The sequence below is a fragment of the Scylla paramamosain genome, chromosome 9 (assembly GCF_035594125.1).
Source record: "Scylla paramamosain isolate STU-SP2022 chromosome 9, ASM3559412v1, whole genome shotgun sequence".
NCBI lineage: Eukaryota > Metazoa > Arthropoda > Malacostraca > Decapoda > Portunidae > Scylla > Scylla paramamosain.
Window position 1 is genome coordinate 9,405,001 of NC_087159.1, and position 15,000 is coordinate 9,420,000.

Consider the following 15,000-nt stretch of genomic DNA (forward strand, 5'->3'; position numbering starts at 1 on the left):
CCTCCTCCTCCTCCTCCTCCTCTTCTTCTCCCTCCTGCCTCCCTCCCTCCTTCCCTTCTTATATCCCCCTTGTCCTCCCTCTCTCTTCTTCCTGATCCCTTCTTCTCTTGCCGTGGTTCTTCTATTCCATCTCTCCGCCTATTTATTTACTTTTCGTTAGGTTCTCATGTTTTCAGCGTTTCTTCGCATTAAAGAGAGAGAGAGAGAGAGAGAGAGAGAGAGAGAGAGAGAGAGAGAGAGAGAGAGAGAGAGAGAGAGAGAGATAGCGTGCATCAACGTGTTTACAGTAAACTCACTCAAGAGGAAAAGGGAAACATATTTTGAAGAGAGAGAGAGAGAGAGAGAGAGAGAGAGAGAGAGAGAGAGAGAGAGAGAGAGAGAGAGAGAGAGAGAGAGAGAGAGAGAGAGGATATGTAGCACTTCAAACATCACAACATTCAAAAGTGCTTTAACCTCAAAAATCCTCACACATCACCACCACCACCACCACCACCACCACCCACAAATTTACCCTCACTTATACCCCTACCCCCTCCCTTCCTCCGTCCCTCACACATACCAGCGGAGGACAAACAGACCAACAAACAGACAGACGAACTCGCAACATATAAATACCTAAGTCCTCCCTCAGGTGTCATCTCGAACCCAGAATTCCTTGGGTCTCGTGGGAACATTGGAGGTTTGTGGTTGCCTCCTGGGATCAGATTCCGTCGTGGTGGCCTGTGTGTGTGTGTGTGTGTGTGTGTGTGGGTGGGTGGGTGGGTGGGTGGGTGGTAGAAAACGGATTGACAGATAGAAAGGGTACGTATTGTAAGGTCATGAAGTAACACACACACACACACACACACACACACACACACACACACACACACACACACACACACACTTCTTCCTCTTCCTCTTCCTCCTCCCCCTCTCCCTTCACATAAATCATATTCGTGCCTGAAATTAATAAGACTAATATACATATATACATTAACTATACAAGCATAATATATTTACAGGGTGTTTGTTCATACATAAATAAATATATATGATGAGAGAGAGAGAGAGAGAGAGAGAGAGAGAGAGAGAGAGAGAGAGAGAGAGAGAGAGAGAGAGAACAAAAGGAGAAGGGTAACAGAAATTTAATACAGTGATATGTCGAAATATGAGCCTTGCTTTGGGTGGAGGAAGGACGAGTAGAAACAGAAGAAATGAGCAGAAAAATTAGTACGGGTTCTTGGAGAGAGAGAGAGAGAGAGAGAGAGAGAGAGAGAGAGAGAGAGAGAGAGAGAGAGAGAGAGAGAGAGAGAATGGTCAAAGCATGAGTCAGACTGCTTTCTTAGGGACCTATGAATCTCTCTCTCTCTCTCTCTCTCTCTCTCTCTCTCTCTCTCTCTCTCTCTCTCTCTCTCTCTCTCTCTCTCTCTCATAGTCTACATCTGGTCACCATTCACTCTACCCAGGAATGTTTTTAATTGAAGAAACACTCTTTTAAATTTCCTCCGCCTTCGAAGATTCACGCTCCATTCCCCCATTTTCTTTCTCCTCTGATTTTCTCCTTCTCATCCTTGTCTGAGTCATTCCTGTTGTGTGCACAGCCTGATGCCTCTCTCTCTCTCTCTCTCTCTCTCTCTCTCTCTCTCTCTCTCTCTCTCTCTCTCTCTCTCTCTCTCTCTCTCTCTCTGTCCGCCACGCCCCGGTCCATTCACTCACGTACACCTAGATGTTATTAGCGATTTCACGGCCAGGATGAGTTTTCTAAGGTCAGGGGTCAAGCCATTAAAGGTCACCGTCCCATCCCATACGCAGGAGATCTGGACGAGCAGGAGGAAGAGGATGAGGAGGAGGAAGGAATGGAAAGGAGGAAAGGATAAGTTGAAAGGATGCTGAGATTATGCAAAGGCTGTGTGATTTGGTTAGATTAGAAACAGAGAAAGAGAGAGAGAGAGAGAGAGAGAGAGAGAGAGAGAGAGAGAGAGAGAGAGAGAGAGAGAGAGAGAGACTTAGATGTTGGGATTATGCAAAAGTTATGTGATTGGGTTAGATTAGAGAGAGAGAGAGAGAGAGAGAGAGAGAGAGAGAGAGAGAGAGTCCCATATATTTACCTTTTTAGTCTCCGTGAAGATAATGAAGTAGGGGAGAGGTAGGGTCCGTGTTGGGGGTGCTCAGGGGGAAGAAGATAATGGGGGGAGAAATGGAGGGAGGCGAAGATGGGGGGACGACACCAGACTTAAAGAAGTGTATAGTGAAGTGTTTGTTTACCTTCCCTTCACCCATATCCTCTCCCCCTTCTTCTCTTCCCCCCTACCTTCCCTCCCTTCCCTTTCACTCTTTACCCTTCCTTCTACTCTTGTCTTTATCTCTCCCTCGCTTTTCTTTCCCTCCTCCTCCTTCTCTCCCTCCTCTCTCCTCCTTCTCCTTTCCCTCCTCCTCCCCCTCCTCGACCTATTTGATTATTTTCACAGCGTCATGCTTTTGTTTTCTTTTCATCTGTAAAGAAAACGGGATAATGAACCGCCTCCGCCTGAATAATCCCGTAAAATTTTTCCGTTTTCTTCCGTAAAAGTCAATAGGAGATTAGCGGCCCAGCAGGGAAGGAACGCGCTTCAGATAGAGGGAACTTTTCATAATACCGGATGTCTTTGAGAAATTAGTGGCTACGTGTTTTTTTGCCGCAAATTCTTCTTGGATTTATTGTTTCAATTAGTGTCATAGTTTAACACGTCTATTCCATTAGTTGTTTTATATTTATTTGGCGTGCTTTTAGTCAGTGTTTCTCCAGGTATTTGTATACACGAACGAAAAAACTGTGCTAACCTGAAAAAAAAGAAGAATAGTGTTCATATTGTTTCGTAACACCCATAAAGTCTAATATATAAAACCATACGAGCGAACAGTTTTGCTTACCCGAAAAAAAAAAAATAATAATAATAATAATGCTTATATTGTTTCGTATCACGTATATAAAGTCTAGAATCGCTTGCCAGACGACCCATAATTAGAACCAAATCTGTTATTCACATATATTTTTGCATCCATTTCTTGCAGCCCCTCATCGCACACAGACATGCGTACTACATCCTGTTACTCGGCGCCGCGGGACACTGTTGAGTGGGGGCTGCGATGTTTTTTTGTTTCTGCTGTGGGTTTCAAGGCAAAAGGATGACTTTGTGTTGAGAGAGAGAGAGAGAGAGAGAGAGAGAGAGAGAGAGAGAGAGAGAGAGAGAGAGAGAGAGACTAAAGGTTGCATTGTACGATAACAGGAAGACGAGCGACGATGCCCTACCACTGAACATTCATAATTCCATGATATATTTTCTTATAACTTCAGTTTGCCTTCCTTTCGCAATCCCCGCGTGTTGCCATTCTTCATTAATGCCAACAACAGTCACTGAACAAAAAGATGAATAGATGAAATCAATGAATACACCTCCGGCTTTGATATGAAGACGGCGCGTGAGTGTGTGAGGATTAAATAAGTTACAGATGCGAGTATATTAATCTTTGACGAGTGTTTCTTTCGATGGACTTGAATTCTGTGATTATCATCGTCTTTTAAAGCACTGATGAAAAATTAGGCAAAGGCGGAACGGAGTAAAAAGGTAAAAAGAAAAAAAAAACACGGCGTTATAAGTATAAGCTTCCAAACTCATCTGAAGTCATGCAGTTTGTCCAAGCCCGGTCCTGAAGAAGAGACTGTAGATGGCGGGCCAGTCACGTAAGAGTCACGTGCACAGATCGTTATCAAGGTCAAAGGCAAGGTTGTCGTGAGATTGCAGGAGGGAGGGGAAGCCAAGATAAGAGTAAAGGGAAGGGAAGGCCGGAGGGAGAGGCAGAGGGGAGTAGAGGGAGAGGAGTGGAAGGAGAGGTGGTATCTAGTAAAACAAACTTATTATCTTCACCTGTTGCTGGAGATAAGAGATTCTCCCAGGGGCATCTCCTTCTCCTCTTTTATATATAAGTACTTTGAAATGAAGGTGACCTGAGGAAGTATGAATAATCTCTCTCTCTCTCTCTCTCTCTCTCTCTCTCTCTCTCTCTCTCTCTCTCTCTCTCTCTCTCTCTCTCTCTCGCTCTCGCTCTCTCTCACCTGTGGTTGTGATGCGGTCTGGGGCGGGGGGCGTGGGCGGGCGGGCGGGTGGGATGTTACCATATAAAGCTGTGTTGTGAAGGAAGGCAAGAAAGGCCGCCACACACACACACACACACACACACACACACACACACACACACACACACACACACACACACACACACACACACACACACACACACACACACACACACACACACACACATAAATCAGTCGCTTCAGTATTCTCCACCTGACTTTAATATGGCATTGTTTTGAAACCACACTAATTTCTAAGACGCCAACAACAACAACAACAACAATAATAATAATAATAATAATAATAATAATAATAATAATAATAATAATAATAATAATAATAATAGTGATGATGATGATGATGATGGTGATGATGGTGAGGATGGTGATGATGACAGTAAGACAAGCAGTTCATATGTAAACTTTAATGGTCTCACGGTAGAAGAGTTCTTCCGAGATGACTATTCGAACAATGTGTTTATTTACCTTTCTTTAGGAGGAGGAGGAGGAGGAGGAGGAGGAGGAGGAGGAGGAGAAGGAGAATGGGGGAAGAAGGGAGGACAAGGAGGGGGAGAGGACAAGGACCGGGAGATGGTGGAGGAGGACAAGGAGGAGGAGGAGGAGGAGGAGGAGGAGTTATGGAGGAGGTAGCGAGGAGGGATTAACTTTTTTCGGTTGCCTTTTAGGTAAGAAGATATTGACGTAAGGGAGAAGATAGTGAGATTGATTGATAGATAGATATTCAGACAGACAGATTTATATGACCTGGGAGCTATGAAAGAAACAGAGACGAGACGGAGGCAGGTAGAAGTAGAAGGCACGGTGGGGAGGCACGGTGGGGAGGCAGGCAGGCAGGGAGGGAGGCAGAGGATGGAGAACAGGCCACAGGTTTGAGGCTCACACGTAGGCTGCTGGACAAGGCTATTCGTCTTCTCCGTCTTCTTGTTTTTTGTCAACATTCTGATGGGGGTTTTTGTCCTAACTCGTATGTGGGACTGGTACACAGCCCTACCCGTGCCCCCATCCGTCCCCCGTGCGTCGATCCACCCTGTGTAGGACTCCCGAGGCACAGGAATCCACTCGTTCAGGCTTAAAGTCCACCAGGGTCCACTCCTTCATCTCGCTGTCAAGGTCCGGATGGCGCGTCGTCTGCTATCCTTAATTACGTATTGTAGGCTGCATCCCACCGAGAGAGAGAGAGAGAGAGAGAGAGAGAGAGAGAGAGAGAGAGAGAGAGAGAGAGAGAGAGAGAGTACCCCCATCAGGAGGAGAAGGGTGGAGGTACACTTGATGACTGTTGTGTTTTTATATAGCGAGGGAGGGAGGGAGGGGGGAGGGTCAGCGCCCCCTGTCTGCTTGCCTGTCTGTCTGCCTCTCTCCTTCTCCAGCCTCTTCACACCCCCAACTCTCCCCTTCTTCTCGTCCACTGGCTTTTCCTTCTTACCTCTCTCTCTCTCTCTCTCTCTCTCTCTCTCTCTCTCTCTCTCTCTCTCTCTCTCTCTCTCTCTCTCTCTCTCTCTCTCTCTCTCTCTCTCTCTCTCTCTCTCTCTCTCTCTCAGTGTGGGTGTGATAGGGCTGCGAGAGGCGGGGGAGAGGTGGAGGTGACGGGGGCTGCGGGTGCCTTCCCCTTCACCTCACCTGGGTTGCATGCCACAGATGCCCTCGCTGAAGTCCCGCCGTCAGTGAGTCCCCAGCGCACACTGTCCTGCTCCTCCGCTGACCGCCGGTGTACACAGCTGTATCAATGCCTTCGCTGATCCCAGGTTGCGAGGAGATAGTACCTGCGGCAGTATGCTCGGCGGCGACACGGGAGGCGAGGAATGCGGCGGGTATGGGCGGCAGGCGGACGCGTGCAGCCATGTGCAGCCCCTGGCGAGGTCATGTTGAGGGCAAGAAGGACAAGGGCGGGAGGTGTGCAGACGGGCGGCGGGTGACCTTCTTGCCTGGGCGCAGGAAGCTCACAGGCTCTGTCCGGCCACTGCCGCCGCTGCCGCTCCTGACACCCACCTGTACCGATATAACCTGCACGGGGAAGGTGTGGGCGGCGGCGACGCATTCCTGGAAATCGTGGGACACTGCCGGTTAGGGGACGGCTTGCTCCAGCGTGCCCTCTGAGTTCGCACATCCCCGGCACGGCGCGGCGCTGACTCCTCGGACCTTACGGCACTCAGAACGCTCCTCTTTTTGGAGTGCGGCAGCTGCGGCGGGACACTGTATGGTATGCCGAGCTGCGTCCCGCCGCCCAACATGGCATCACTCCCATATTAGGTCGACTCCTCCGTGCAGGGCGGCGACTGGCTGCAAAAAGGAAAAAAACGCACATGTCGTTAACACGGACTTATCTGACGTACAGCGGAACGCACTGGGTGTAGCCGTGATGATGACGTGGCTCAAAGAACGGGCGACCAACACGGGCGGTTGTTCCGAGGGGAGGGAAGGGGCGTCACACATGCAAATATGGCGGTGCTAACACGGACGGAAGGGACAGCTGGACGCAGCCGTCTTGCTTCAGGAGGCGAAGAACGAGGTGGCTGACGAGCAGGTGGAGGGAGGGTGCCCTGGGTGTGTGGGGGGAGAGGGGACGAGCAGCACCGGCTCCCCGCGACCTCAGGAATCTACAGGGAACATGGGAATTAGCCTGTTGCTTAGGAGAAGGAGGAAGAGGAGGAGGAGGAGCGCGGGGATTTAAATATGTGGCGGACCCTGGACAAGGTCGGCACGGGTCATTATAAGTGGGTGGAGGCTGCCTCGTAAAGTGTTCCCACGTGCTGGCCGCTGATTGGCCGGCACCTTTGCAATGCCAGTCATTCGCGGACTTGTGGTTGGCTCGTAAAGAATACTCCTGATTGCATTGGTGGAGGGAGGTTTACGCTTCATTCCCATTGGTTGTCTAGGAGAGAAGGAGGTGGGGCTGCAGTGCTGACCTATCCTGTCGCTCCTCCTCCTGCTTCTCCTCCTTCACCTTTTCTTCGTCGCCGTCACCGTAATACTCTTCCTCTCGTTCCCCCTTCTCCTTACAGCTTATAGTATCACAAGGACGCCTGTAAATTGCTCCACCGCTCATCACAGTGTCCATCGTGCTGTTAAAAACCACTCAAGCCCGAACGCTTGTATTTCCTTCAGCGTATCTCTCTTCTCCTCCTCCTCCTCCTCCTCCTCCTCCTCCTCCTCCTCCTCCTCCTCCTCCTCCTCCTCCTCCTCCTCCTCCTCCTCCTCCTCCTCCTTCTTCTTCTTCTTCTTCTTCCTCTTCTTCTTCTTCTTCTTCTTCTTCTTCTTCTTCTTCTTCTTCTTCTTCTTCTTCTTCTTCTTTTCCTCCTCCTCCTCCTCCTCCTCCTCCTCCTCCTCCTCCTCCTCCTCCTCCTCCTCCTCCTCCTCCTCCTCCTCCTTGTACTCCTACTTCTTCGTAAGAGTATACAAGGACCCTGACCGTTAGCGCCCATCATCGACATTCAGTTTAGCGTCACTTGGAGGAGCTTACCAGCGTACAGCGTCCCACAAGTGAAACTGCGAGTGCATACTGCACGAACACAATATAAAGAACGGAGCTAGGGTCTGACTGACTGCTGCCTCTGTAGAGATAGGCAACGCTGCCACACCACACCTAGACACCCATACTGCTCCCACACTGTGCACACTACACGTGATCCAACAAGCAGGTAAATTCTTTCTCACAAATATCAGTAGCCGTACCTTACATCAATGTCTCGCTTCCCATATGCATTTTTTTTTCCTGTATGTTTCAGATATAAGGATAGGTGGGTGGGGAAGAGCCTTTTACCGTACTAGATTTCCTTTGATATTCGCAGTTGGTTTAGAATTGTGAAATTAAACAACGTAGCAATGATGCGGAGGTTCGTTGCTCTTTGTAAACTTTTGTAATAATTTTCATCTCCTTCTCCTCTTCTTCCTCTTCCTCCTCCTCCTCCTCCTCCTCCTCCTCCTCCTCCTCCTCCTCCTCCTCCTCCTCCTCCTCCTCCTCCTCCTCCTCCTCGGTGTCAACATACCTTTAAGAAATATACAAGGTGTTCCCAGTTCGTGAGTGCTATCTCATGCATGGATATCTGTCTGTGTGTGTGTGTGTGTGTGTGTGTGTGTGTGTGTGTGTGTGTGTGTGTGTGTGTGTGTGTGTGTGCGTCTGAGGTCACGGAGGAATCAGTGAGAGTTCAAGGCAAGGGAAGGAACCCGCTGTACTTGATGTATGGGTGGTTGTTGCTTTATAATTGATGTGTGGTTGTTAGCTAGTTGTGTGAACGAGTGAATGAGCGAGACTTGTGTGAGGCATGAATACGTGTATGAGTGAACGAGCTAGGCTTCAGTCATACGTGTTAAGTGGAAGTGCGCGGCCTGGCGCCGAGAGATCACCTACCTCCAGCCTTCTGTTCACACCTTCTGTGAATAAACACCTGCACTGTTACCTGCGTTTCCTGTGCCCCTGCTGGTCAAGAGTCGAACAATTGAGGCTCAAGGTTCATAATGGCGGGAGAAGGGAGGGAGCCAAGGTGATTCATGACCACTGATTCATTGTTGTGTTGTAGCACCTCCCCTTCACCTCGCTCCCACCCCCTCCCTATGTCTTCATCTCCGGAAACTACTACTACTACTACTACTACTACTACTACTACTACAAAACAAGAACGACGATACCGATAAAATGTCGATAGACTTTATAAACCAACCAAGCAAAAAGATACTAAGAAAAAATACGTACAGGTCGTGTCACGTGTAATGTGTGTGTGTGTGTGTGTGTGTGTGTGTGTGTGTGTGTGTGTGTGTGTGTGGAATAGGGAGTGTCGGCCGTGTGTTCACATAATGGTGCGCGCCAGCAATCTCGCCGCCGCCGCCCACCGAAACCTTTTCCGCATTGGACAGACTTCCGTAATTAAAGCCGAGACTCCTCTAGACGTGAAGGCCGAGCGAGGGAGAGAGGGAGCACCAACCTCCTGCCACAGAGAGAGAGAGAGAGAGAGAGAGAGAGAGAGAGAGAGAGAAGGTCACGGGGACGCCCTTGTTCATTTGAAGGAATTGAAGAAGGGAGGGATGGTGGCAAGGAGGGAGGGACTTACAACTTCGCCTTTCCTATCTCTCTCTCTCTCTCTCTCTCTCTCTCTCTCTCTCTCTCTCTCTCTCTCTCTCTCTCTCTCTGTCTATCTATCTATCTATCTATCTGTCTTTCTCTCTCTCTCTCTCAGCCTTCTGCCGCCTGCCGCTGTCGGTGCCCTCAGAGAGTCTCGGGAGGATCTGCGTTACGTTGAATATAATCTGTTTGTACTCTTACACGACAAACCCGCGACTGATTATGCTGCCTTTTTGTTCTGCGTCCTCCTCTTCCTCCCTTCTCACACCTCCCTCCCTCCCCCACCTAGTAATCCCTCTCTCTCCCCCCCTCCCTTCCTCCTCTTTTTTTCCTTTTTGCGCCTACCTACGTATCGTGTTCATGTTAACTTGTTATTGTTATTGTTGGTTTTTAGGAAGGTTACTTGACTCCGCGAGGTCGCCAGGGTCATGGAGGGCGAGGTGTGGGTGCGTAGAGGCCACTTAGGGAATAGGGTGTGTGTGTGTGTGTGTGTGTGTGTGTGTGTGTGTGTGTGTGTGTGCTGGGAGGGGAAGGGGGAAGGTGAGTGTCCGTTGTAATCAGGAGGTCGCTTGCCGGAACACACTGAGCTCTTGGGTCTTCTGTTTGTGTCCCTATGCCGCCCGCCGCTCCAGCCTCAGCCTCCGTCGCCGCCGTCTGTTGTATATACCGACACTCCCTCCACCTCCTCCTCCTCCCTCCTCTCCCGCGGCGGCACTCCTCCTCATCCCAGCATACATAACGTGCTTTTTCTTCCCTTCCCTCCTCTCTCTCTCTCTCTCTCTCTCTCTCTCTCTCTCTCTCTCTCTCTCTCTCTCTCTCTCTCTCTCTCTCTCTCTCATCCTCCACAAGTCCCATTCACACCTCACCAATACCGTGTTATGGTCTACGTTCAATAACCCTTCCTTTGTGGTTGAAAAAAAAATACAGTTGAAAAAGAAAAGAAAGAAAGGAAAACGAAAACACGTCAAAACACCATGGAAAAAAGAAAAACAAGGAAAGTGATAAACGACTTAGCCTTTTTTTAACTGTAAGATGGAATTTCTTTGGTCTATGATGTACTACTACTACTACTACTACTACTAGTAGTAGTAGTAGTAGTAGTAGTAGTAGTAGTAGTAGTAGTAGTAATATGGACTTGTGGTAGTGAGGTTGATGGTAGCCAGTGTGTTTAGTAATGGCATTATTAGTAGTAGTGGTAGTGGTAGTAGTAGTTGTAGTAGTAGCAGTATAGCATGGCACTTTTATAAGTTTATCAGAGTGTGGCAGAGGCGAGTGGCAGCAGCGGCGGCAGTTATGGGGACGGGTGAGGGCGGTCATGAGGGCGGCGGCGGGCGGCGGAGCGTGTCAGGCTGGCACTCCGGTCGTGAGGTTCATATTAGCGTCGGTGGTAATATTAACATGTGGGCACCAGAAAGTATCGTGGCGCCTATAGGACGGGAGAGAGGGAGGGACGTAGGGCGTGAGAGAATGAATGAGCATATGCCTTAGGGAGGAGGAAGAGCCTGGATGACTGGCGGGGGCTGAGAGGATGACCGGAGTCCAAAGCTTGCCTCTGGATGACTCGGGTGACTAGTGTGGGTGACCGGTCGTTGTATGTGGACCGTGTGACTGGCTATCTATCTACCCTCTGTCTGTTATTTATAGGCTTCAGATTGCGAGTGACTGGTGGTATGTTTGTTTTAGCATGTTTTGGTGCTTCTGTCAATGAGCATCTATCAGTGTGTGTATTTGTCTGTTTATGGGTATTTTTTGTCTGTGATGCTCGGGATTGTTATGGCTAGCTAGCTGGCTATTGGTGTGTGTGTGTGTGTGTGTGTGTGTGTGTGTGTGTGTGTGTGTGTGTGTGTAAGTGTCAGGATGGCTGGGAGAGCGGAAGTGAGTGAATGAGTCATAGTTTTCAGCCTCTCAGCTCACTACTCCCTCACAAACCCTCACCCCCCTCCCTCACGCCGGGCAGACACACCCCTCACTCCCAACCCTCCCTCCCTCCCTCCCTCCCTCTAACTCTCCATGATATACTCTTTTGTCCTGCTTCCCTCCCTCTCTCTCTCCCTCTCTCTCCTACAGCTCTCTTTCTCTTGCCTCTTCTCGCATGTCTGTGGGGAGGGGAAGAGGAGTCACGTGACCTCGCACATCCCCTCTCCTTGAAAGAGAGAGAGAGAGAGAGAGAGAGAGAGAGAGAGAGAGAGAGAGAGAGAGAGAGAGAGAGAGAGAGAGAGAGAGAGAGAGAGAGAGAGAGAGAGAGAGAGAGAGAGAAACTTCCAGTCTTGTCTGTTGCCGAGTGCTAATGCTGAGTGAGTGCTGTTCTCTCTCTCTCTCTCTCTCTCTCTCTCTCTCTCTCTCTCTCTCTCTCTCTCTCTCTCTCTCTCTCTCTCAAGGCGCCTAGCTAATAGTTCACAGACACTCGTAATGCCTCTCCCTCTCCCTTTCTTCTCTCCCTCCTCTCCCTCTTCTCCCTCCCTCACTCGTAATCGTTTGTATTTGTTTATTTGCTGGATTGTTGTTGTTGTTGTTGTTGTTGTTGTTGTTGTTGTTGTTGTTGTCCTTGTGTATGATACCATCCCCCCTCCTCTCTCTCTCTCTCTCTCTCTCTCTCTCTCTCTCTCTCTCTCTCTCTCTCTCTCTCTCTCTCTCTCTCTCTCTCTCTCTCTCAGCTGGTGTGTATAGAGAGGGAGGGACAGAACCGGACGGAGAAGAGAAGGGGGGCGGGGTGAAGGTTAGAGCGGATGGTGTAGTAGGGGTTATTCTCTCTCTCTCTCTCTCTCTCTCTCTCTCTCTCTCTCTCTCTCTCTCTCTCTCTCTCTCTCTCTCTCTCTCTCTCTCTCTCTCTCTCTCAGCTCGTTATGTATTTATCTTGCGTCTATCTCTCCCACACATTTTTTCCCTCCTCTTCCCCTTCTCTCTCTCTTCCTCTTTCTGGCACTCTTCTCTCTCTCTCTCTCTCTCTCTCTCTCTCTCTCTCTCTCTCTCTCTCTCTCTCTCTCTCTCTCTCTCTCTCTCTCTCTCTCTCTCTCAGAAGTGGACATTATTAATGGCGTTGTCCCGCACGCTGATCCTTCTTCGCTCATACCCTTTCTCTCTCTCTCCGGCAGAAGGGATGATTACTCATGCCCTTCTTCCTATTTTTAATCCTCCTATTCTCCTTCCCCCCCACGCTCTCTCTCTCTCTCTCTCTCTCTCTCTCTCTCTCTCTCTCTCTCTCTCTCTCTCTCTCTCTCTCTCTAATGTCATCCTTTGTGTTAATCCTCTATCACTCACCATTTCTCTTCCTCTGTCTCTCCCTCACGCAGAAGTGGGAGCTGCTCGTGCTGTCGCGGCTCAAGTGGGACCTCGCGGCCATCACGCCTCACGCCTTTCTCGACCAGATCATCGCCCGCCTTCACCTCAGCTTCCCGGAGACTCAGATCCGAGTCATCAGGGAGACAGCCACCTTCTTCATCACAGTCTGCGCCACCGGTGAGTGTTAGTCGCCTTTTGCCTCCACTGTTCCTTGTGTTTGTGTTGTGTTTTGCAGTCTGTCTGTCTTATTAATTCAGCGCCCCGTCATCTCGTTGTTATGGGGGATTAGATTGTAATGGTAGGCACTTACTTTCTGTTTTCACTTGGGTCTTTCTTCATATGTGGCGCGGCTGTAAGATTTTGGCGTTCAAGTTAATCAGTCAGGGTTTCTCTTTGTATGTCTAAATGAGAGAAATGTTATTCGCTTCTTTGTTATTATTGTTGTTGCAGTTTACTTTTTTTATTCGTTTCGACGTTTTGCTTATTATATCGAATTATTTTCCACTTTGTATAATTCCGAGCGATGATGTAATAGATGGTAACTGCTAGTGTCGTTGAACTGTGTGTGTGTGTGTGTGTGTGTGTGTGTGTGTGTGTGTGTGTGTGTGTGTGTGTGTGTGTGTGTGTGTGTGGCGCCAGTGATATGCTGATGCGGGCACACCTCCTTCCAAAGATAATCATTCTCATAATACCAATTAACCCATGCATCTCCCACTCCTGACCCACACACACACACACACACACACACACACACACACACACACACACACACACACACACACACACACACACACACACACACACACACACACACACACACACACACACACACACACACACACACACACATGCAGGCCTAAATACCCACATACCCACATTTTCTGGTATCTGGGTATCCGCATGCCACTGACCACCTACTTTTCAGGGTCATGTAGGGGGTAGGGCCAGCTGTTACCTGCCCCTCTTCCCCCCTCCCCTGTTGGCCCCTCCCTTATCCCTCATCCCTCACCTCATACCCTCCTCCTACTCCTCCTTACTCCTGTCTTGGAAGAAATATATTCATTCGTTTTTTTTTTTAAGACCAATCTGTATGTTGTCTAAGATTTAAATACATACAGTCATACATGCATACGTACGAGTATTTACATAAACACGTAGATTCATACATACATACATACATACATACATACATACTTAGCCAAAAAAGGGGGATAATGATAAGAGTATTAGTTTGGTCTTTCATTATTCAGGTCAGTTATAATTCTCTCTCTCTCTCTCTCTCTCTCTCTCTCTCTCTCTCTCTCTCTCTCTCTCTCTCTCTCTCTCTCTCTCTCTCTCTCTCTCTCTGGGCAGGGTGAGGGCGGCCCAAGAGTCTCTGATGAGTTGAATCATGAGAGCATTCAGTGAAGGCAGCTATGCAGTCAGCCAGCTGTACCCGCTCATTCAGCCTCTTCCTCCTCTTCCTCTTCCTCTTCCTCTTCCTCTTCACCTTACTTCCCTTCTTTTTCTTGTTCTTTTTTGTCATCTTTCTCAGTTTTCTTAATTTCCTTTGTTTTTTTTTGTTTTTTTTTTCTGATCGATTCTTATTCTTTATGCTGTTGTTGTTTTTTTCTTCGCCCACTGGTTTTCTTTTGCCTGTCTTTTTTATCTCTCTCTCTCTCTCTCTCTCTCTCTCTCTCTCTCTCTCTCTCTCTCTCTCTCTCTCTCACCCCTTCGTCCTTTCCAGGGTCCGTTGTGTATGTGTGCGTACGTGCGCGCGCGCGCGCGCGTGCCCTAGGTATGGAATGAATGAATATGAGGCAAGAGTACGAGTGATTAAGTAGGTACACACACACACACACACACACACACACACACACACACACACACACACACACACACACACACACACACACACACACACACACACACACAAAGAAGGATTAGTAGGACAAGAAGAAAGAGAAGGACTAAAAGGAGGAGGAGGAAGAGAGGAAGAGGAGGAGGAGAAGGAGGAGAAGGAGGAGGAGGAGGAGAAAGACGAAGAGAAGGAGCAGGAGGAGGAGGAGGAGGAGGGATCAGGAATGACTCACAACAAAACGGCAACTTGATAGTATGTCATTTTCTCGCCCTCCCCTTCAACCCAAAGCCACCCCAGACCACTTTGCCTCCACCCCACCACCACCCCACCCCCCCCCTCAAACCTATACGCACCTCCCACCCACACCCACTTACACGTTAACCTCCACAACCACCACCTCCACAAGAAACTAGGTGAATAGATTGGATAAGAAAACTTGCTAGAGTGAAATGGAATAGGCGGACAGCCCACACCAGCCCACTTACACGCCCTGTGCCTTCCCATCACGACCCACGCCTGGAGCAACTATATGTGGAGATGGGATATGGAGTTTTGCTTGGGTGATTTCTAACAGAGTGGAGAGAGAGAAGGGTGAGTGGAGTTGACTAGGAGGAGAAACTTTTGTGTTGTAGTGGAAGATGATGATGATGATGATGATGGTGGTGGTGGCGGTGGTGGTGGTGGTAGTGGTGATGGTGGTGATGACACTTG

General features: G+C 49.0%; 1 protein-coding gene across 1 annotated transcript in view; it reads left to right on the top strand.

Annotated features, from left to right (window-relative positions):
• LOC135103541 (G1/S-specific cyclin-D2-like) overlaps positions 1-15,000 on the top strand; it is a 65,675-nt gene that overhangs the window by 11,692 nt on the left and 38,983 nt on the right. The window contains exon 3 of the mRNA XM_064009955.1: positions 12,461-12,626. Coding sequence (XP_063866025.1) covers positions 12,461-12,626 — 166 coding nt within the window. The remainder of the gene's footprint in view (positions 1-12,460; positions 12,627-15,000) is intronic.